The sequence below is a fragment of the Sparus aurata genome, chromosome 18, assembly GCF_900880675.1.
Source record: "Sparus aurata chromosome 18, fSpaAur1.1, whole genome shotgun sequence".
NCBI classification, from domain to species: Eukaryota; Metazoa; Chordata; class Actinopteri; order Spariformes; family Sparidae; genus Sparus; species Sparus aurata.
Genome location: NC_044204.1, coordinates 85,913 through 109,871, shown reverse-complemented (window position 1 = coordinate 109,871; position 23,959 = coordinate 85,913). Strand labels below are relative to the sequence as shown.

The following is a 23,959-nucleotide window of genomic DNA, read 5'->3' as shown; positions in this document are numbered from 1 at the left end:
TCTACTCGGATTTTATGTTTTTTTTTGTGATTTTAGGTCCATTGTGTTAATACAGTATGTCAAAATAAAAAAATAACTGTACAGTCACACATGTGAGGTTGTGCTGAAAATAATGACACCAAGTAAATAGTTTTTAAGGTGAAATATAATGGCAAAATCAAAAATAGTCAAAAACAGCCAATCATACCCTGGAATATCGGATTTCACAACAAACCTAAATATCCCTGACGTCCCACCTTCAAACACAGCCTCATTTGGCCATCCATGAAAAAGCTACTTAACCTCCCACTTTTTTATAGGAATACACTTTTGTTACGGGCACTGCACTAGTAATAATAATAACTAGAAAAATTTGTATTTCCTGCGAAAATACAGTGTGAATGCTGACAGCTGAAGTGATTTCAGAAATCTGCTGAACGACCTGCCGAAAATGCATAAAACTATAAGAATGTTGAAAAAAGGCAAAAAGCTGTAGATTAAGAGGGCAGTAAAGATGTTAAAATGGTGAAAGAAGGCTAAAAAGGTGAAAAGTTATAGGCTGAAAGAGCTTAAATAGGTGAAAAAAGGAGGAAGGGGATGAAAAGCTGTTGGGTAAGAGGGCAGGAAGAGGTTGAAATGGTGAAAACATTTGAAAAGCTGTAGAGTAAGAGGGCTAGAAGAGGTCAAAAGGTGAAAAAATATGAAAAGCTGCAGAGAATGAGGGCTGGAAGAGGTTAAAAAGGTGAATAAAGGATGAAAAGCTGTAGAGTAAGAGGGCTAGAAGAGGTCAAAAGGTGAAAAAATATGAAAAGCTGCAGAGAATCAGGGCTGGAAGAGGTTAAAAAGGTGAATAAAGGATGAAAAGCTGTAGAGTAAGAGGGCTGGAACAGGTTAAAAAGGTGAAAACATATGAAAAGCTGTAGAGTAAGAGGGCTGGAACAGGTTAAAAAGGTGAAAAAATATGAATAGTTGGAGAGTAAGAGGGCTGGAAGAGGTTAAAATGGTGAAAAAGGCTAAAAGTTGAAAAGTTAAAGGCTGAAAGAGCTTCAAAGGGTGAAAAAAGGATGAAAAGCTGTACAGTAAGAGGGCTGGAAGAGGTTAAAATGGTGAAAAAAGGATGAGAAGATGTAGAGTAAGAGGGCCGAAAAAGAATAAAAAAGGTGAAGAAGGATGAAAAGCTGTAGAGTAAGAGGGCTGGAAGAGGTTAAAATGGTGAAAAAAAGGCTTAAAAGGATGACAAGCAGTAGAGTAAGAGGGCTTGAAGAGGTTAAAAATGTGAAAACATATGAACAGCTGTAGAGTAAGAGGGCTGGAAGAGGTTAAAAAGGTAAAAACATATAAAGCTGTAGAGTAAGAGGGCTGGAAGAGGTTAAAAAGGTGAAAACATATGAAAAGCTGTAGAGTAATAGGGCTGGAAGAGGTTAAAAAGGTGAAAAATATGAAAAGTTGTAGAGTAAGAAGGGCTGGAAGAGGTTAAAAGGGTGAAAAAATATGAAAAGCTGTAGAGTTATAGGGTTGGAAGAGGTTAAAGAGTTGAAAAAAGGATGAAAATGTAAAAAAGTCAAAGGGTGAAAGAGCTCAAATAGGTGAAAAAGGATGAAAAGGTAAAAAGATGTAGAGTAAGAGTGCTGGAAGAGGTTAAAATGGTTGCACATATGCTGGAGGAGGAGCAACCATGGAGCACGCCAACAAGATTTTCTAGATTGCTATTGTGGCATTTCAAGTGTCCGACGTTTTGTTCCGTTTGCAGCTCTTTCGGACCGGCACTGCCTCCGTCTCCATGTCTGCTGCTGCTGCTGTGGTTGCTTCCGCTGCTGCCCACCTTGTGCCGACTGCCGCGGCCCCTTTCCCTTCCATGTATTCTGCCCTCAGCTCCTCTGCCAGCTGCTGCAGGACTTTCCTCCGGGCTCCCCTGCTGCTGGGGCTCCTTGAACAAGATGCAGGCATTGATCCCGGCCAGGTCGAGGATGTAGCAGACCGCCACTGAACATCTATGCGTACCACCTTTGACGGAGTATGCCCTCGCCATCTGGTCCGGGACGTCCTCACTGTACTCGCTGTTGTTGTAGTACATCACAGACTCTGGTTTTGCCTTCGCCCCACTAAAGGTGCCCACACCTGCGTGCACGGGGCTCAGGATGCAGACATTCTTCCTCGGCTTTCCCTGGTACGCAGTCAGAGTCGCATCACCACACTGTGTTCAACAGCTCTGCTTGCTGTTTCACGGAGGGGGGAAACTCCCGTTTTTTGTTTGCCCATGGTGCCAAACAGGCGATATAACAGACTCAACAAACTGATCAGGAGGGCTGGCTCTGTGATTGGCTGCAAACAGGACACTCTGGAGGCTGTGGTGGAGAGGAGGACACTGAAAAAACTGTTATCCATCATGGATAATCCTCTCCACCCTCTCCGACTCACACTGGTCAGACAGCGGAGCACCTTCTCCGGAAGGCTGCTTCAGCTTCGCTGTCGTAGCAATAGATACAGGAAATCTTTCCTGCCACAATCCATCACTTTATACAATAACTCTCTCACCTCTGCCTGACAGAGAACTCTGGTCTCTCTACTGTTTTGTTGTATATATTATTATTGTTATAGTATATTTTGCATATTTTGTTGACGAGAGAGACAATGAAAGTAGCAAATCGCGCGAAATGATGTGCTGTCAATACGACCGTTTATGGCCGAAATAGGTAAATCATATCATATTTTCATTGTGTATTGTGTAATTTACATAAAAAAAACTATTCTAAATTAAAATACAGACACTTAAAGGAAAAATCATGTAACAGCAATACTGCAAGTTATTGCACATATAAATTTGAAAACCGTCTTGGCTGTTCTAGTGTTAGAATCCTTCTTGAGGATAATTATCTAACAAGTGAATCATCAACGCTTTTACTGTAATTGATAAGAACATTAATCAATATTTAATATACTTTACCATCTTGACCGCTTTAGTACTCACATCTTTGTGATGAAAAGTGTCACTTGTGTCACTCTCCACTTCATCTCCTTCTCAGCTGACACTGACAGCAATACTACTGACGAGAGCTTCTGGCTCTTGCTGTTGTTGAGTATCTATGGCTACATTCGGTGTCACTGTGAAAAAGTTGACACCTTTGGTAGTTTTGATAAAAAAATATTTGCTTTCCTCTCACCTTCTCCTCTTCTCCACTCCACTCCACTAGTGTAACTCCTCATAATTTTTCTCAACTCAAAACCACACCAACGAGTTTGCTTTGCTACCGCCTTCTTGAATCAAGCCTGCACATGCTCAGTAACATGGAATAGTCCATTGCATGAGAAGGGAGGGGGTTGCAGTCGAAACGATCATGACAGATTAAGCATTTTTATGTATTTTTAAGCGCGTGAATTAAGACTAAAACAATAATAATTGCTTTAAATCGAAGACAACTTTATTAATCAGTTTTTATGAGATTATGAGTTTATAAGTTTGGGGGCCCCTGGAAATCTCGGGGCCCCAGGCAATTGCCTGTGGTTGCCTAATGGTAAGTACGCCCCTGCATATATGGCAATCATTAATGAGAAGTGTTTTGAAAAAGACAAAGGCTAATGCATCAATTGTCCAAATCAAAAGCTTTATTTTTTTTTCTTTGAATTAATACAGGTTATGTGTGGCTTTTTGTCCTAGATTTGGACAGAATAAATCAAAATGCCCACGTTAGGGCTCATGCGCAACATAAAAGGAAAATACAGAACAAAACGCCAAACAAAACAAAAGTTTACTATATAAATAAAAACAATATCTACAATAGACAAGGAATTGATAGATTTTACATCATATTGTTTATTAATTAATAGGGGTGGGCGGATCGATCCAAATATCGATAGTATCAATACCAAGGTGAGTATTAGTATCGGATCGATACTAGCGCGATGAGATCGATATAGTTCAGCAAATCACTTGTATATCTTCACAGAGTTTATGTGATCGAAGCATCCCTCTTAGTCCATATGCGCAGTGCTCCTCTCCACCTCTCTCATTCTGCTCACTCAGGTTCACTCTGAAGTATGAATATGGCAGAATATAATAACCCTTTTTTGTATCTGTAGAAGGAACATTAGTATTCCTATTTATGTTACATGCAGATTAAAGGTTATAGATTTAATTATGTTAAATATTATTTTCTTATTTGGCTAAAATCTTTGTCCTTTGTTTCATTATTATCATAATCATGATCAACTAATTAAAGGCAAAAGTACAAAATCATGCAATGATCAGGAATTTTCAAGTAAATGTATCGGTATCAGTATCGGTATCGGCACTCACTCCACACATCAGTGGTCTCCTGCTGGTTATTCTACAATTTTTTTGTTTGGAAAAAATGTGCTTTGCCATAATTTTGGGGAATTTCTATTTGGGAGAAATATTCAATAACACTAATATTCAGTAAGGTGTCACAAAACTCACCTCACCCTAACCCTACTTAACAAAAAACTGTTTTGTAATGTAACATTAACTTGATATTGGTATTTAAAAAATGTTTTAATACATAATCCATGTCCATTAGGATGTTATGGTATCAGTCTGAAAGGTAAATCAACAAATTTTACTCAGTGGCCTTTGTGCCCCTGACAAAAAAAAAAAATAAAGGCCAAATGGACTTGCCCCTAAAATGACGAAATTCCCACCCACATGTCATATTTGGCTTTGATTTTGACTGAACATTTGCTCTCACTTTGCATAAAAATATCGAGATATATATCGTATATCGATATTCAGCCTAAATATATCGGGATATGACTATTAGTCCATATCGCCCAGCCCTACATAGACGCCTCACTGAGCGCTGGACCGTACGTCAACGTCACCGCCATATTGGAGGAGGCAGATCCGCCCCGTGAACTAATACAAGTCAGTGGAGTGAACTTTATCAAGCTCCTTCTACAAAGTGCTATAAGTTAATGTGTCTCATTTACACATTCACACACGTACGGATATATTCAGGAAACAGATACGAACCAAAAACAACGTCTGTAACGTTCTCTGATGATTATAAACATTATTCCTTATATACAGGTCGGCACCAAACCACAGGATGGATTTTGTAATGTTTACAGCTGCTGATGTATGTAACGCTGTTACTGTGATGATACATGACAATATTGAATCCTTCCATAATAACCAGACCCTGACATGTAAATGTGACATCTGTGTGAATGAAAAGCACCAATGTCGTTTTTATAAATACAGTGATTTTTGATTATCTAAGTACTAATAATAACAATCATGGCGACCAAAAATTAAGTCTGCAAATCAAGATAAGAAAATGCAGCAGCACTGAGCCTGCTTTCTTTTTTTCAGCAGTATACTCCATGACAGAACATTATAACATATGATAATGTATACAATAACATTTAATGGTAGTAAAAAAAGTAAAGTTGCAGTAGGCTATAATTATAAACATGCACCATATATAGTTGGTGGGGTGGCTGTGGCTCAGTGGGTAGAGCGGGTCGTCTAGTGATCGGAAGGTCACCAGTTCAAATCCCGGCTCCCCCTAGTTGCATGTCAACAAAGTGTCCTTGAGCAAGAGCACTGAACCCCAAATTGCATGGCAGCCTCTGTCATCAGTGTACGAATGTGTGTGTGAATGGGTGAATGTGGCATGTGTTGTACAGCGCTTTGAGCTGTCGTTAGACTGGAAAAGCACTATAAAAATGCAGACCATTTACCATATATAGTTTTCATTGTTTTTTTATTATAATTATTAGTAGAAGTAGTAGTAGCATTTTTCTGCATATTCTTGACTTTGAATGGGAGCATCTGTAACGGTGCAGTTTCTCGTCGGGCATCAATGAAGTATTTCTTATTCTGATTCATATATTACGAAGTCAGTTGTCTATATACAAACTTAAATTTAATGAAACAAGTTGACAGTATGGTAGAAAGATGTCACATTTATATGTCAGGATCTGGTTGTTATAGACACAGATTAAATATTTAACTATCATGTATCATCACAGTAACAGCGTTACATACATTAGCATCTATAAACACTCGTAAAAACATTATAAAAATACATCCTGTGGTTTGGTGCGGACCTGTACACTGAACATGTAAGGAGTTGTTATAATGTTTATAATCATCAGAGAACGTTACAGACGTTGTTTTTGGTTCGTATCTGTTTCCTGAATATATCCGTACGTGTGTGAATGTGTAAATGAGAGGCATTAACTTATGGCACTGTTGAAGGAGCTTTATAAAGTTTACTCCATTGACTCGTATTAGTTCACGGGGCTGAGCTGCCTCGTCCAATATATCGGCGACGTCGACGTACGGTCCAGCGCTCAATGAGGCATCTATGTCTATGGCCGGGACCTCTTGGAATATTAGGAACCGTTTGGTCAGTACGACAACATCAATAATTGATGCTAAATATACAAGTGAATTTACGTTTTTTATAATCTCAACACAAACCCTTAGCTTCAGTAATAAACTTTATTCCACATTAAAACATTTCACACTTCTTCTCGAACTTGATTTACTTGATTTCTCGAACTCACGCCTGTGACGTGACGACGCATCGTGCGCAGAGGGCGCGTCAGACCCGGAAGTTATGTGCAGTCAGCAGACCGAGTGAAAACAACAACATCAGCTCCGTGTTTGTCTGAATTAGACGGAGCCGCCTGGTGATACTCGGTCCTTCTCCCGGTGTTTCCCCGGCACAGGGTGAGCAGGGAGCGGGCAGACATGTGGATCAACCCGGAGGAGGTGCTGCTGGCCGGAGCGCTGTGGGTCTCCGAGCGGGCCAACCCGTTCTTCATCCTGCAGAGGAGGAGAGGACACGGCCGCGGGGGAGGACTGTCCGGTGAGTGCATTCTGTCTGAGGTCCGGGTCTGGTTTAGTTCTGGTCTGGTTCAGCCTGAGTCTATTTTAGACAACGGCAGTCGACTAAAGTCCGGTTTGGCACCGGTCTGGCTTAGTCCTGGTCCGGTTTGGCCCTGGTGAGGTAAAGTCCTGGTGAAGTTTGGCCCTGATCCGGTTTAGCCCTGGTCTGGTTTAGTCCCGGTCCGGTGAAATCCCGGTCCGGTGAAATCCCTGGTCTGGTTTAACCCTGGTCTGGTTTAGCCCCTGTCTGGTTTAGCCCCTGTCTGGTTTAGTCCTGGTCTGGTTTAGCCCCTGTCTGGTTTAGTCCTGGTCTGGTTCAGCCCGCTCTGATTTAGTCCTGGTCCGGTTAGGCCCTGGTCTGGTTTAGCCCTGGTCTGGTTTAGCCCTGGTCTGTTTTATCTTTATTCCCAGTCTGGTTTAATCCTGGTCTGGTGAGGTTAGGTCCTTTTCCGGTTTGTCTTAGTCTTAGTCTGAGTCTATGAGAAAACATCAGTCCACTGCAGTCCAGTTAATTCCTCTTCGGTCCTTCAGAATGTGAAATCTGTATCAATCAACAGCTGATCAATTATTGTCCATCAATCAGTTTCTTGAATTGATCAACATGTTTGATAACAAAATAATTATAATATTAATAATCTAAAGTCCATGCTTCTTTTCCAACAGAAGAACTTTCTGGCATTAGAAACAAAGCTGGAACATTAGTCAATTAATCGATCGAATGATTGACAGATCAGCAGCTATGTTGATCATGGATTGAAAACTGAGGATGTGTTGATATGCTGTTTTTTTATTATTATTAATTATTATTAATATATTATTATCTCTGAATATTTTTGTATTTTAGACAATTAGTCAGTTGCAGGTAGAAATAAACAAGCCAATCAAAGAAAAATGAATTAAAGAATTTAAATAATCAGCTGTTCCTGATTGGGGAACTGGACTGGGGGGACTAGGGTCCTGGAATCCAGATTCTAGAATTCTGGAACCCTGGAATCCTGGAGTCCATAACCTGTAGTTCTGGAGTCCAGATCCTGGAATCCTTGAGTCCAGATCCTGGAGTCCTGGAGTTCTGGAGTCCAGGATCTGGAGTCCTGGAATTCTGGAGTCCAGGATCTGAAGACCTGGGGTCTTGGGATCCAGGTCCTGGACTAGAGCCCAGAGAGAGAAGCACCCCTGAGCTGGACATCAGTTCACATGTTTACAGTGTGAGTCTCAGAGCAGCTGCTCTGTATTTTTACTCTCCTCCTCCTTAATCTTCCTCCATGTTATCAGCTGGATCTGTCAATTATCATAAGTAACATCAGAGAAAGAATTGGTTCAGACAGAGCAGAGCTGTGACATCATCACACATTAAACAAACATTTAATTTTTTTTTTTTTGTAATCATTTTAAGATGTCTGATTTTCAGCCGTTCAGAGCTGAATCATTTATCCATGAATCACTCAGTTGACTGACAGGAAAATCATCTCCTGGTGTCAGTTTGTCTGAATGTGGCGGTGAGTCCAAAAAGTACAAAAATGTTTCCTGTACATAAAGTATAAATAGGACAACAATACAATCTCTAACATATTGTATTACATGTGCAGAATTAAACAGGGTTATTGCACAGGGAACAAAGGAGTTGTTATTGCACTTGAACCGGGGAAATCTAAATCTCTGACCAGAAGGAAGAGTTTCAAACTCAGAGTAAAGGGACTGGTGTGTTCCGTCTAATGTAGACCTGGACTTGCAGAGAAGCTGCTGGTCAAAGATAGTCGTCAAGGGGGTTTACAGGACACTTTTCACCTTACCAGCCACTTTCACAATGTGGATCAAGTGTTTTTTGTCCCTGATGTTCAGGTTACCAGCAGTGTGATTTGTTATTGTATTGATCGGTTCAGATCCTCTGATCACAGGTGAGCCAGCAGCTGATCAGAGGCCATGTGTCATGTTGTGACACGTCATTGTCCACCTGCTGTATTTTTAACTTTATAAACATCCTCAGTTCAGATCCATCAGAGAGTGACAAGCTGATGGAGAGTTTCACTTTGATGATAATTCAGTTGGATTGAAAAACCCTCAACCCGAACAACTAATGTCTGCAGTCCTCCTAGTTCACCTGCCTGTTTGTCTTCAGGTCTCCTGGCTTGCCTCTGTCTTCAGGTCTCCTGCTTAATCTGTCTGTCTGTCCTTCTGTCTGTCTGCAGGCCTCCTGGTTGGGACTCTGGATGTGGTTCTGGATTCGAGTGCTCGAGTTGCTCCTTATAGGATCCTTCTGCAGACGGCGGACTCTCAGATCTACTGGAACGTTGCCTGTGGTAATAAAAGTTGGACTAGGAGCACTGGAATTGGTTGAATGTTTGATTGTTGACCCTCAGCTCTGTCTTGCAGGCTCATCCAGGAGGGAGATCACAGATCACTGGGAATGGCTGGAGTCCAACCTGTTGCAGACCATCTCCATCTTTGACAATGATGAAGACGTCACCACCTTCGTCAAAGGAAAGATCTCTGTATGTCACTTCTTGTATGATCGACCAGTTCTCTTGTCTTGTGTGTGATCCTCTAAGTGACTGATGTCTCTTCCTGCAGGGCATCATTGCAGAGGAGAACCGGCCTAAGCAGGGGGAGGATCAGGAGGAGGATTGTGGGAAGTTTCGGGAGGCAGAGCTGAAGATGAGGAGGCTGTTTGGGATGCCAGATGAAGAGAAGCTGGTGAATTATTATTCATGCAGCTATTGGAAGGGGCGAGTGCCCCGGCAGGGCTGGCTCTACCTGTCCGTCAACCACCTGTGCTTCTACTCCTTCCTGCTGGGCAAGGAGGGTACGACAGGCAAATCACAGACAAGAGTCCAATGTTGTCATATACAGTCTGTGATCTTTATTAAGGAGTAACTTAACATCCTGTTTTAGTTTGAACATACACTGAAGGAGCTTCTTCTGTAGTTTCATGTAAATGACTCTCTTCGTGAACTAGTTTTATTGTTTTATTACTCTTTACGCTTTAAAAAAAAAAAAAAAAGATAGCACAATCAGCCCAGTCTGTTATGTTTATATTAACCTCAATATGTGTAATATAGTCTTCACTATTCAATCTTCAGTGACCCTGGTGGTGCAGTGGATGGAGGTGACCCAGCTGGAGAAGAACGCCACCCTGGTGTTTCCGGAGAGCGTTCGTGTCAGCACACGTCACACCGAACATTTCTTCTCCATGTTCCTCAACATCAATGACACTTTTAAGCTGATGGAGCAACTCGCCAACATCGCCATGCGCCAGCTACTTGACAATGAGGCATTTGCTGCCGACCGCTCGCTGCCCAAACCTAGCAAAACACTCAAGAACGTCTCTGCCCTCAAGAGGTCTCACTCTGTTCAGTAACCATGTGCCTGATATGAAGCTGACAGGGTATCTTCTGATCAGACTGAGTGTTGAAACTCTTTATGATCTTGTTTGTGACGCTAAATCAGTACAAAGCTAAATGTACGGTGTTATACCATGTGGGCGTACTGTGCATACATGTGCAAAACAGTGTCCTCATTCATGCATACATATATACATTAAGTATTAAGTAAGTAATATGCATTGACAAAATTTGTTTATCAACAGTCATGCTGTCTATGATGCACCTGAGCTATCAAACTAAATGTTGCTGTGTCTCAGGCTGGACATCTATGTCTAACCTAAGCTTTGATCTGATCAGCTGTTTCTTTACCATGTCATTGCTGCAGGGATTTTGACGCACGGGCAAAGAATGAGCGATACCGGACAATGTTCCGGCTGACACAGGATGAGCGTCTGGACGGACACACGGACTGCACGCTGTGGACGCCATTTGCTAAGATGCATGTGGTTGGGCAGCTGTTCATCTCCAATAATTACATCTGTTTTAACAGCAGAGAAGAAGACCTGTGTCAGCTCATCATCCCACTCAGAGAGGTAAACAAGTTGTTAAAGAATCCAGGTCAGTTTTCAGAGTCTACTGTCGGCAGCTCAGGGTGCCCTCTGCAACCCACATCATGAGCATTTACTATCAGAGAGGACAAGTCATGTTGTTTGTTGATGATTTGTCTTGATGTGATATGTAGTGAACCCAAAACAATGTTCTATGTTGTGTAAAGAATGTAAACCAAGCTAATACAAGACATGATAGGATTGTATTTCTTACACATTTCTTACGCTGTATTACAATGATTTTTACTCAGCATCCCCTGCTCCTCAGGTGTCCATTGTGGAAAAGGCGGACAGCAGCAGTGTTCTGCCGTGTCCCGTCTCCATCAGCACCAAGAACAAGATGAACTTCCTGTTCGCAAATCTCAAAGACAGAGACTTCCTGGTCCAACGCATTTCAGACTTCCTGCAGCGAACGCCTGACAACTCATGGGGCGACACCAGCCCACTGTCTCCGATTGGTCACTCGGTGCGTCATTCAGATACAGGTTCTGATCTGCTCGGATCAGAAGACATTACTGAAGTCTAAAAGTGTGTAGTAATACTGCTATCATGTTTCTCAGAGGTGTAACAGTTGTATGGTGAGCTCACAGAGTTCTGAGGCCAGCGCATCTGCTGAATGTCTGCTAGGTCAGATGGTTTTAAGTTACAGGAAGCAAAATCCTGCAGAGGTAAAGTTTAATTTCCATTGTTGAAATGAGTGTTTGTGTCCTCAGGCATCCTCCAGTGCCTCATCTGCAGAGTCAGAGTCCGTCCACAGGGGTCGTCAGTACCACCTTGGTCTACCAACAGCTAGCCAAGGTCTGCTGCAGCTCTACCACCGCAACGCACCAGAAGACCTGGGACCCAAAGCTGTGAGTTACAGAGAACTGTTCTGACATCATCAGATACTGAGTAGTACCTCCAGACACCTGGGAGTATCATTAGATTCCGAGGAGGACCGTCAGATTCCAAGCAGTACTGTTTGACTCGATTTCCTTTCTCACAAATATGTTTATTAAGTTTTGACAGATGCATAAAATACATGTACATAGCTTGACACATAACAAGCAACAGAACACATACACATCTTTGCCATTTTGTCCCCCCACACGTCCATCCCATCTTCAAGCCGGGATTCAATGTCCCTCAGCCACTGAGCGTGAGTGGGCGGAGCAGCATCCCTCCACCTTTGTAGCAATGCCCATCTGGCCATAAGAGAGGCGAAGGACAACGTGTGACGTTGGACTGGAGTCAGGAGCGCATCCATCTCTCCAGTAGTACCCAAAAGGGCATCCAGAGGACAGGGCTCCAATTTGAAGTTAAGAATTTGGGATAGGGTTTGGAAAACGTCCCTCCAGTATTTTTCCAGGCTAGGGCATGTCCAAAACATATGGATAAGTAAGGCCTCATCCCTTTTACACTTATCACAGCAGGGGTCTACGTCTGGGTACATGCAAGACAATTTGATCTTGGACACATGGGCCCTGTGTACAACTTTTATCTGTAACAGTGATGAGCGCAGATAGATGTTGAATTGATCAACTTGAAGATTGAGTCCCACACACTGTCCGACAGAGAAAGGTTTAAGTCCTGCTCCCAAGCAGCTTTAATTTTGTCAAGAGGGGCATGTTTTATACCTGCCACCTTGTCATAAATATTAGAGATTAAACCCTTGTGTAACGGGTGTAGACTAAGGGGCCTTCCAGACGAGAACGCTCTTTTGTGAAAACGCACATGTATTGCATCGTTTTGACCAACCGTCCACACGGATCCTGAAAACGCACTTTTTTGAAAACGGGTCTAGGGGTGGAAAAATCTGAAAACGCAGCCCTCCCGTTTTCATGTGGACAGCAGACCGCATACTTTCTAAAACAATGACGCCATCGCCCCATCCCTCGACCTCTTACCTCCGACCTCTGAACCCCGCAACGTAATTGGCTTGTCGAATCCGTTCCTACAGTCAGAGGTGAGTTTAGGGATGTTTTGGTTATTTAGAAAATTTGCCATCAAAGTGTTGTCGTTAGGGAATTCTGAGGTGTAAAGCCGGGAATAGAATTCCTGAATGTATCATTAATTTTGGAGTGATCTGTGGCAGTGCTGGCCCTGAGTAATTTGGTGCCCTAGGCAAGATCTTAGCCGGTGCCCCCCTTGCACTGCAGAAAATCCTCATGAACCTCATTTTTAATAACTCAAAATAATGACTGTATTTCCAGCTAGAAAACGCGCATCTCTCTCCTCCCTCCATGTTGCTTGTGTCGCTGCGTGGTGTTACACGTGAGTTGTCCTCGTGCTGAAAACTTCTCGCGCACGTGACGTCACTCCTCGAGACGCAAGAAGAAAGCAAAATATATATTTTTACTAGGAAAATGACTAAAAAAATAATAGTAATGCACAGTGACTTGAATAAGTAACTTTAATCTGATTTCTGGATTAGAAATATTACCGCGTTAGATTACTCATTACTGAAAAAAGTGGTCAGATTAGAGGAAAGCGTTACCGGCGTCACTGATTGTGTAGTTTTAGTGCAACAAGGAGCTTGAGAATGTCAGTTATAACAGCCCACGTATTAAAAAATGTCTGGTTTAAATCGGGTTCGGGCTCATAATTACAGTTAATGTGTCGGGCCGGGCCCGGCTCGGACACAACGTGCACAGGCTCGTGTCGGGTCGGGCTTGATATTTTGGGCCCGATCTAAGCTCTAGGTAGAGGGACAGGAGCACCTGATGCTGTGTCACTGGGGTGGTGGTGAAATATTTTAAAAGTGCATCTGAAGAGAGAAGAGAAGTATATGTGACCATTACATGTTATATTTTATTAAAATAAAACAGATGCTTGATGTGTGCTATTCATATGACTAATATAGACTATTAATGAAAATGTGGTGAGATTCATTCAACTTCATTGTCATTGCGATGCAATTCCGTCTAACCAGAGTGCAAGTGCAGTGAATATATATATTTCGCCTATGAATGATATGGGAAAGCTAAGGTGTGGAGTATTAACAGTAATACGCTTTAACTGCACTGATGTAAACTTTAACAAATATAAACTGTGACACAATAAACCAAAGGTTCACAACTACCCTATTACAAAGGGGATGGAAAACTAATAGCATTTTAACTGACATACAAGCAGGAAAGACACCTGTAAAATAACACCTGAACAGGCCTAACGTTAACTTTTCAAATGTCCCTGATGAATTTAAGTGGAGTAACATTAACACACGTTGACTCAGCTATTTACTGATTATTAAACAATGCTGCTATCGTCCGAAGTAAGCTAGCAAGCTAACACTCTGCTCCAACAACGGTAACTACGATGCATTAAACTATTAATTTCATTCACTTCATCACATTGATGTTACAGTACCTCTATCCTCTTCACGTTTTTCTTCCTTTTCTTTCAGTCCTTTGGACATTGTAATTCCACTACAGTATCAGTAAATCTCTCTCTTGGTCTTGGGTCTCGGTCTGGTCAGATTCAGGCAGCTTGCCTCTCGACCCGCCCCCCACACAGAGGACAGGTACAGTGCAACGAGCCAGAACCCAGAAAAAAGGCCTCTCCGTTATTTAATAGTCCTTACTATGACGTTATGTTGCTGTTGGCTTATATAATATTTCGAAATAGTAATGGCACTGGTACATTTTTTTATTATTATTATTTTTTTCTCCCCCCCGTTTTCGGCGCCCCCCGTGGATGACAGCGCCCCTAGCATTTGCCTATACTGCCTATGCCCAGGACCGGCTCTGATCTGTGGTAATGTTGCCGCCTTCCATTTGAATTTTTGTAATGTCCTGCTTTGCTTTAAACCCTTTTAGCTGATAGCATCTTGCCAGATTTGTCTCCATGGACATAGAACAAGCTCTTGCTCTTCAAAAGTTGACGTAGAAGGAGATCAAATTTAGTTTGGAGTTCTACAAGCTCTTTATATAGTTCTGGGTGTCTATCTTGTGGTATCGTTGATCAATGTCTTTAATCTGATTGGTTGTTTCTGATCGCTCTTCATGAGCCCTCTTTTTCATACTCGCTGTGTAGGAGATGATTTGTCCCCTGAGATAAGCCTTCAAAGCGACCCAGACAGTCAGGCTCGAAGTTTCAGGAGAGGTATTTGTATGAAAAAATAAGGTTATTTGCTCCTCCATAAATTTCACAAAATATCATCTGACAATAAGACGGAATTGAAACGCCAATGTCTTTTTGACTTGAGGAAGGCCAGGGAGCGTCCTGTATAGCACGACAGGTGAGTGGTCTGAGACCACTGTGCTCTTATAGTCACACGAGCAGACAGACGGGATCAGTTGATTATCAATAAGAAAATAGTCAATCCTGGAGAAGGGTTAGGGTTAGGGTTAGAAGCTATGGTGGACATGTGAGAAGAATGAGTATTCGCTCTCGTTTGGATGAAGCGCCATATAGCAGAGACACCATAATTAGATAGAAAGGACTGAATAATTGAGGCAGATTTGCTCAACGCGCCAGAACTAGAAGAAGTATACATTAGCAAGCACTACCAATGTTTTATATAATTTTCCTGAGACAATGATATAAAGTCCATTTGTATCCGACATGACACTGTGTTGTTCAAAGGGAGTGTTTTGGTTGATGAGAATCGAGACCCCTCTGGCTTCGGCCTGGAAGGTAGAGTGAAAGTGCTGCCCCGCCCACCGCCATGCCATAAGGCGAGTATTATCAGAACCACGAATGTGTTTATTTTATTTTTTTCATCCATCCATTTTCGTCCGCTTATCCGGGGCCGGGTCGCGGGGGCAGCTGCCTGCGCATGGACATCCAGACTTCCCCCTCCCCAGACACTTCCTCCAGCTCTTCCGGGAGGATCCCAAGCGATCCCAGGCCAGCTGAGTGGCATAGTCACACCAGCGTGTCCTGGGTCTTCCTCGGGGTCCCCTTATTTTTTTATTAAACCTTTATTTAACCAGGAAAGACTCATTGAGATAAGAAATCTCTTTTATAAGAGTGTCCTGGTCAAGACAGGCAGCAGCATAATCATACATACACACAAACACAAGTTGGACACAAACATTAAAGACACTTAGCAGTCAAAACAGCAACATTTGAAGGTCAGCTTCAATAATAAAAGCCTCAGGCAAAACATCTACAACCAGATGTTTCTGCCTCCAGGTCATCCAATTTCCTCTTAAAAATGTTCAATGAGACCAATTCATTTTGTTTTAAAATTTTCTGTAACATGTTCCAGGCAGAGGGAGCAGCAAACCTAAATGCTTTCTTTCCCAGTTCAGTTCTGGCTTTTGGGACAGACAGCAAGAACAAATCCTGAGACCGAAGATTGTAAGTCCCTGCATTCGGTTAATGTAGGACAAAAGGTAAGAAGGAAGAAAACCTAAGATCGCCTTGTAAATGAGAATATGCAGGTGTTTCAGTTTGCGTATTGCTAAGGAGGACCATCCAACCCGCTCATACAGAGTACAGTGATGAGTCAGTGCTTTAAAACAAGTGATGAAACTCAGCTCCATAATACACAGTGTCAAGAGCATGTAAGCTTTGAGACGAAGCTTGCATATATACAACATCACCGTAATCCTGAACCGACATAAAAGTGGCAGCAGCCAGTCTCTTTTTTGAGTTAAAAGAAAGCCAGGATTTGATCCTAAAATTAAAACCCAGTTTAAGCTTCAGTCTTTTTATCAGCTGCTGAATATGATTTGCGAGAGAGAGGGACTCATCAATCAATATACCAAGATATCTGTAATTGGAAACACACTCAATCTTCGAACCCTGAGAAGAGAGGATTGAGGACAGATGGTGGTTGTGGTTGTGGTTTTGATTTTGTATTAGAGAACAGCATGACTTTAGTTTTGTCAGCATTTATAACAAGTTTAAATCATACAAATGTTATTGAACCGTGTTAAAGGCAAGTTGTAACTGGGAGAGGGCCACTTCTGGGGTGGTTGCTGAACTGTAGAGTACAGTATCATCAGCATAAAAGTGAGATTTCACATTTGACACATTTAGATCAATGTCATTGATGTACAAAATGAATAGGAGTGCCCCCAGGACTGACCCCTGAGGTACACCTTTACTTACAATGAGAGAGTTAGAGGTGCAGCCCTCTGCCTGCACTGCACACACTGTGTCCTGTCTGTAAGATAATTGACAAACCAACTAACAGTTTTTTGAGACAGTCCAGCTTTAGATAGCCTGTGCTTAAGAACAAGGTGGTCCACTGTGTAAAACGCCTTAGAAAGATCATTGAAGCACAATGCTGCTTATTATCCATGGATTCAATAAAATCATTTAAAACTATAAGAGCTGCTGTTGTTGTGCTATGCATTTTTTGAAAACAAGATTGAAAGTCAGATAAAACATTATAACTATTTAAAAAATCCTTAAGTTGATCACTAACAAAGGATTCCAAAACCTTTGCCAGGACAGACAGTTTTGAGATGGGCCTGTAGTTATTAAAAATAGTGGAGTCACCTCCTTTAAGTAGGGGAACAACAAAGGCTGACTTCCAGATATGAGGAATTACATTTGTGTTCAAGCAAAGGTTAAAAATGTGTGGCAATAAAATTTGCTGCTAACTTTAAAAAGTAAGGGTCCAGTTTGTCAGGGCCTGCAGCTTTAGTTGTGACAAAAAGCTTGAGGGCTTTATGTACCTCAGAAACTGTAACAGGACTGAAAGAAAAAGTCTGATTTGATGGATCCTGACCAACAGACTCTTCTGTAGAACAGTCATGTTGAGGACAGGAGGACTCAAATAAAAACCCAGAAGCTATAAAATCTTCATTAAAACATTCGAGCATTTTGGCCTTGTCTGTAATTTTCCCTTCATTTTTCACAATGCATGGGAGAAGCTCCAAGCCTTTATTATTGTTTTCTGATAACAATTTGATCATTTTCCCAAATTTTGATGGGTTGTTCAGATTATTTGATGTTTGGGAAAGAAAATGATCGGCTTTGGCCTTTCTAATTTTAACTGTACATGCATTGCGCAATTGTCTGAAGACCAGCCAGTCAGAGTTCTGTTTAGATTTTCTGGCTTTTGCCCATGCTAGGTTCCGTTTATGCAGGAGATCTGATAAGTCTGGTGTGAACCAAGCATTGTTGCGGCCCTTGACTCTGTACTTCTTTAGTGGAGCATGCTTGTTGATTATACTGTTAAAACCCTCAAAAAAGAAATCCCAAGCATGATCAACATCTGCAATTAGACTCCTTTTCTCCCAGTCAAAGTAAAATAAATCGTGAAAGAATCCTTGTTCTGAGAAGTGTTTCAAATCTCTTTTGACTAAAATACGTCGTTTAGTTTTTGGTATTTTGACATTTCTAACTGTTGCAACAACACAGTGGTCACTGATGTCATTTGCAAATATGGAAGCAGTGGAGTACTTGTGGGGAACATTTGTTAAAAAAACATCTATTAAGGATGATTTTTCTCGATTTTTTATGTTTGGCCGTGTGGGACTATCAACAATCTGGAATAAGTTAAGTGAATCACAGTAAGCCCTGAAATCATCAGAAACTGGTTGCAACCAGTTGAAATTTAAATCTCCCAGAGCTACCAATTCCTTAGAGTTGCATTAAAGAGGGCAGAGCCCCACTGTCAGCTGAAGGTGTCCTATACCAACCAACAACAGTTATAGGAATGGATTTAGAGACTTCAAGCTCCAAGGCTAAAAACTCAAATTGTTTAACTAATAAATTGTTCAATGTTCTGCTCTCAAAATCTGTTTTGAGAGCAGAACATTAACTTGAAACTTATTTTTGATGTAGATTGCTACATCCCCACCTCTTTTAGAGCGGTCAGTTCTAAATACATTATACCCCTAATCATGATATCTTTATCTGAAATAGATTTGCTTAGCCATGTTTCCGATAAGACAATAACATCAGCATCTGTAGAGTGTGCCCAGATATTCATCATGTCCATTTTAGTAACAAGACTGCGTAAATTCAAATATAAGAAACCGAGACCAGATCCAGATGTCTGGGCCTGGGTTCGGCTGCACATTCCCTGACTTTAACAATAATAAATAATTAGACATTTTTGCATAAAAGATTTCCTGTAAGATTTGTTACAACTTCCCCGATCCTTATCCAAGTCCACAGTGGCACAAGGAAAAAACAAAGGCAAAGGGAATGATGTGACATTTAGTGCACAGCCAAATGCACACGTTCCCTTTTATGGCGCATGCTCCGTATTTGTAAGCAATAGACCGGAGTCTCTATTCCATTGGCAGCTGCCCCCAGTGATGTATACTATTAGAGTTAAACACAGAGCGGAAACGAGAGACTACTTTTTCCTCTGCATCTCCATCACTGCTACCAGCCGGGGTAGAACAGAACAGTAAAATGAGGTAAAGCAGCCCAAAAAGGATGTTGTGACGAGAGTCCAGGTCAATGACAGAATAACCCAGTACGGGTTTTCTTTACTGTTTCTCCGCGTGGAGCAATGATGATGCTTGTCATCACTCGTAAACAGGAAGACCGTTGAATGAAGCTATGCTGTGGATAAAAGAGAGGGAGGTGGACGTATTTACTTTTTCAGGAGGTGGACGTATTTACTTCTTCTTGTAAAAAGGCAATAGCTGTTTTGAACTGTTTGATATGCAAGAACATCTTCCTTCTTTTAATTGGATGATTTAGGTCCTTGACATTCCAGCATAAAAAGCTTAAGATGGGCGCCGTTAAGCTCAGTTGGTAGAGCGGGCATCCCATGTGCAGAGGTTTTGTCCTCGCTGCAGCGGTCCCGGGTTCGAGTCCCGGCCTGGGCGCCCTTTGCCACATGTCAATCCCCCTCTCTCTCACCCTGTTTTCTGTCTATCTCCAGCTTTTCTATGAATAAAGCCGATAAAAGGCCCAAAAAAATATATATATATTAAAAAAAGCCTAAGACACTATCCATGCTCCATAGTTAAGAATCTAGGAAGACATAGCAAGCATAAAGCAAGTAGTTGATGAGAGAATAGCCTTACATGACCAGGGTTTACGTAGGCTCCTAAGACAGTACCAGCATTGAAGAATCCCACCCCCCCACCCACACAGCAAGACAGCTACTAAGGAACATGGCAGCAAGCTCTTCAACACCCATAATGCCAAAAAATAATCTTCCTGTCCTGTGGAACACATCTTCAGCTCCATTAATGTTGTTATTTGAATAACACTCCACACTCCTATTTTAACGTTTAACTTTGTTAAACAAACAGCCATATAAAGTGGGGGAAAAGTAACTCCTTGCAGTACTTTTCATGTGGCACCAGAAAGTACAATGGGGAAAAAATATATATATGAACTGTCACATTAAAGAAAGGTAAGCTCTGCCAAAATTTCTTCTGCAAAGGAAAATAGTTAAAGTGAAACTCTCGCCAAAAAGCAACAGAGGCTTTATTTGCAATTGAATATGAGTCAAACCTTAGTGTTAAATGCATATTTATGACGAAAGAGGCACTTTTAAGATTTACCATAGTTTCGTTTTGGGCAAGCTAATTTTCAGTGGTGTGCAGGGGCACTTTTATGCTAGCATCAAATCTGCTGTTTTTTAAACACTAAGAAGGCTCGACACAACATGAAACTGTGCTCGTAGTATCACCATGGTCTCTACACGTGAACACGAGCATTGAGAACATTGTTTGTGTACACAGAGTTTACAAAGAAGAAGGTTTTTGGACAACTCACGTTAGCAGTAGCACCTCCGGCGTGCCGCCGTCATTGCAGACAAAAAGTGTCCATCCCCGAGTGTGACCTAACAGGCAGGAGAGTAATGGTCGACCGCTCCTCAAGCCTGCCTGTTAGGTACACAAAGGTTTGACTCATATTCAATCGCAAATAAAGCATTGGTTGCTTTTTGGTGAGAGTTTCACTTTCAGAGACAGGTGGCTACTCACAGGATTCTGCCCGACCCATGATGCACGAGTTTTGCCGCCTGCTGCGACCTTCCAGCCTCCATTGTTATGCTAGCCGTCTAGTAATCTTTTCGCCCAGATTTACCACTCTTTGATGCCATTTTATAATAAAAGTAGTTAAGGGATAAGGTGGATGCACCGTATAGCACTTTTATTGTCGAATTAAGAGGTAAAGGAGAGAAAGAAATGGAAAGTTAGCTGGAGCGCAAATTTGTGCGTCTACTCCATGCGGTTGCCAACCGGAAGTCCAAACTCAATTCTTTCAGTTGTGAGGTTGTGTTGTTCTCGATAGTCTTCATCTGTTCTGAACCGTACTGTTCGATTTCCATGAGCCCCGTTAGATTCTGAGTACCGCTAGACTCCGATGAATACTATTAGAATACGATGAGCACCTTCTGATACCGAAGAGTACCAGTAGATTCCGTGTAGTACCATTAGACTCCAAGGAGTATCGCTAGATTCCAAGTAGTACTGCTAGATTCTGAGGAGTGCCCTCTGATTCTGAGGAGTGCATTATGATTCCAAGGTATACCACTAGATTCCGAGGCGTAAAACTACATTCAGAGGAGTACCGCTAGATTCTGAGGAGTACTGCTAGATTCAAAAGGTGTACCACTAGATTCAGAGGAGTAAAACTAGATTCCGAGTAGTGCTGCTAGATTCTAAGTTGTACCGCTAGATACTGAGAAGTACTTATGATTACGAGGAGCACCATTAGATTCCAAGGAACATCATTAGATTCCAAGAAGCACCTGAGATTTTGAGTACTGCTAAATTCAAAGTATCATGTTGATGAAGGTTCTCAGTCATCTGGGTCATGGTAAATCTTGGTGCTGTATCGTAGGCAACTGGACTTGTTTCAGTTTGTTGAAGACGTTTAACCTCTCATCCACTGGGCTTTTTCAGTTCTAACCAACTGGAGGTGCGGCAGGCTTTTAAACTTTGTGTGGGTTTGTTCTTATGGAGTCGTTAAGGAAACGTGTAACTCTGCATTTCAGAGTCATTAGGGCCACTTGTGGATCGATCAAACCGGCCTTCGTGTGGTTGCTAAGGCTAGGTGAGACCAGCTGTGAATGGCTGTTAAGCTGTCTGGGGAGAGAACTCAGAACTTCATTGTAGGTGGGTGATAGGTAATGTCTTAGGCCACCTCCTCTGTTCAAAGACACTCATTCTAGTTTGACATAGAGGGATTCCTTCAGTCTTTCAAACCATCTGTCTTCTCTGGCCAAGATGTTTACATTGTTGTCCTTGAAGAAATGATTTTTCTCCTTCAGATATAAGTGGACAGCAGAGTCTTGATCTGAGGAGTTGGCACTCCTGTATTGTACCATTCTTTTATGGAGAGGTTGTTTTCTCTCTTCAAAGTTCAAATCTGTGCAGTCCTGGCTGCATTGAACAGCATAAACTACAATTCTCTGTTTATGCCTGGGTGTTGTGTCCTAAGGATGGACAGGTTTCTGCCTCAAGGGTGTCGGTGGGTTTAAAGTGAACTGGAATATAATGTTTATTAAAAATCCTCCTGAGTTTCTCCGATGTTCCTGCGACATGGGGAATGACGATGTTGTTACTTTTTCTCGCCTCCTCCTCTCTGTTTGCTCTCACTCTTTTAGTGGTTTTGACAATTCAAAGTAGTACCATTAGATAGAGAGGACTACCATTAGATTCCAAGGAGTATTGTCTTAAACTTAATATCTAAATTAAATGATTGCAGTCTCCACATTTAAATCAGTGTGATATGTATTGAAGTAGCATTGTAGTTGTAAGTCTGCATGTAATCAAGAACTGACTATCAAATCAAATAAAGAAAGAACATTTCAAAAACATTTTCACAATGTTTATTTTCACTTAACATTTAATTTACAGATATAGAATACTTAAGATATGTATTATTTGCTTCTCTCTTTCAGGAAAAGAAGCACTGCTTTTAAAAGTAAAATAGTGAAAATAAATAAAAGTTCATGCAATGTAAGGCCTAATGCAATAAAGTGGTATCAGTGAGTGGCATCTGTGATTTTTTGCGAGTACGGGTATATGAGCAGAGTATCGGCCCAATACCCGAGGCCAGTATCGGTATCGATGTATTCCTAGTCCCAGCATACACTGATTGACAAAGCATCGATCCATATGTGTGAGATGAAGCTACAGTTCAATGTTCCTGTGTCATAATGTGTAAGTAAATCCTCCCTCACCTCTTCACCTCCTCACTCCCACTTCTGCAGATGAAAGAGAAGATGAAAGAGGAGGCTTGGAACATCCATTTCTCAGAGTTTGGTCGAGGTGTCTGCATGTATCGAACCTCCAGAACCAGAGAACTAATCCTTAATGGGATCCCAGAACGCCTGAGAGGAGAGCTGTGGTTGCTGTTCTCAGGTAACTGTTCATTCATTCATTCATTCATTCAAAAGGTAATCTGAACTCACCTGTTCATCTGTCTATCTATCTGTGTAGGAGCGCAGAACGAAATGGCGACACACCCTGGTTACTATGGTGACCTGGTGGAGCAAGCCATGGGGATGTGTTCATTGGCCACTGAAGAAATTGAGCGCGACCTTCACCGCTCGATGCCTGAGCATCGAGCATTCCAGAATGAAACAGGCATTGCTGCACTGCGCCGTGTCCTCACCAGCTATGCCCACCGCAACCCTGGCATCGGATATTGTCAAGTGCATATAACTTACTTAATATTCAATAAATATAATGCATAGTGATAATATAAAATAATAGCGTATTAATACAAACTGATACGTATTCTGCCAATCTCCCCTTTCCAGGCAATGAACATTGTCACCTCTGTCCTGTTGCTCTACTGTCCAGAGGAGGAAGCATTCTGGCTGTTGGTGGCACTTTGTGAGCGGATGTTGCCTGACTACTACAACACCCGAGTCGTAGGTCTGTAACAACACTGTAGTCTGTTATTTTCTGTCAATGTTCTCACATAAATGAATATCTGGTTCACTGGAGAGTTAAAGCTGTACAACAAGAAGCCAAGTGATAAGTGTAGACTGCTGAAGATGTAGCCACAGGGGGCACTCTCCCAGTCCGATGTATTTTTTGTCCCTGCAGGTGCTCTGGTGGATCAAGGGGTGTTTGAGGACCTGACCCGAGCCTTCCTCCCCCTGCTGTATGAACACATGCAGGAGCTGGGAGTTATCTCCACGATCAGCCTCTCCTGGTTCCTCACACTCTTCCTGTCTGTGATGCCCTTTGACAGTGCTGTGCTATTGGTTGATTGCTTCTTTTACGAGGGCATCAAGGTCATTTTCCAGGTCAGAGTCACTGCGCCTTACCGACTGTTAACTGTTCTTGTGTACGTCCATGGATGACAATACGGATGGAGAA

The 23,959-nt window shown here is 41.9% G+C and overlaps 1 protein-coding gene across 5 annotated transcripts in view; it reads left to right on the top strand.

The window, feature by feature from the left end:
- Positions 1-6,531: 6,531 nt before the first annotated feature.
- tbc1d9b (TBC1 domain family member 9b) overlaps positions 6,532-23,959 on the top strand; it is a 35,323-nt gene continuing 17,895 nt past the window's right edge. For 3 of the 5 annotated variants that reach the window (XM_030395849.1, XM_030395848.1, XM_030395847.1), the window contains exons 1-12: positions 6,532-6,815; positions 9,022-9,132; positions 9,206-9,324; positions 9,404-9,635; positions 9,913-10,171; positions 10,541-10,748; positions 11,032-11,229; positions 11,477-11,614; positions 22,840-22,990; positions 23,069-23,283; positions 23,392-23,509; positions 23,684-23,886. In XM_030395849.1, coding sequence (XP_030251709.1) covers positions 6,698-6,815; positions 9,022-9,132; positions 9,206-9,324; positions 9,404-9,635; positions 9,913-10,171; positions 10,541-10,748; positions 11,032-11,229; positions 11,477-11,614; positions 22,840-22,990; positions 23,069-23,283; positions 23,392-23,509; positions 23,684-23,886 — 2,070 coding nt within the window. In that variant the 5' untranslated portion in view covers positions 6,532-6,697. Of the gene's footprint in view, positions 6,816-9,021; positions 9,133-9,205; positions 9,325-9,403; positions 9,636-9,912; positions 10,218-10,540; positions 10,749-11,031; positions 11,230-11,476; positions 11,615-22,839; positions 22,991-23,068; positions 23,284-23,391; positions 23,510-23,683; positions 23,887-23,959 lie in introns of those variants that run through there. The other 2 variants (XM_030395850.1, XM_030395851.1) reach the window with 2 other exon arrangements.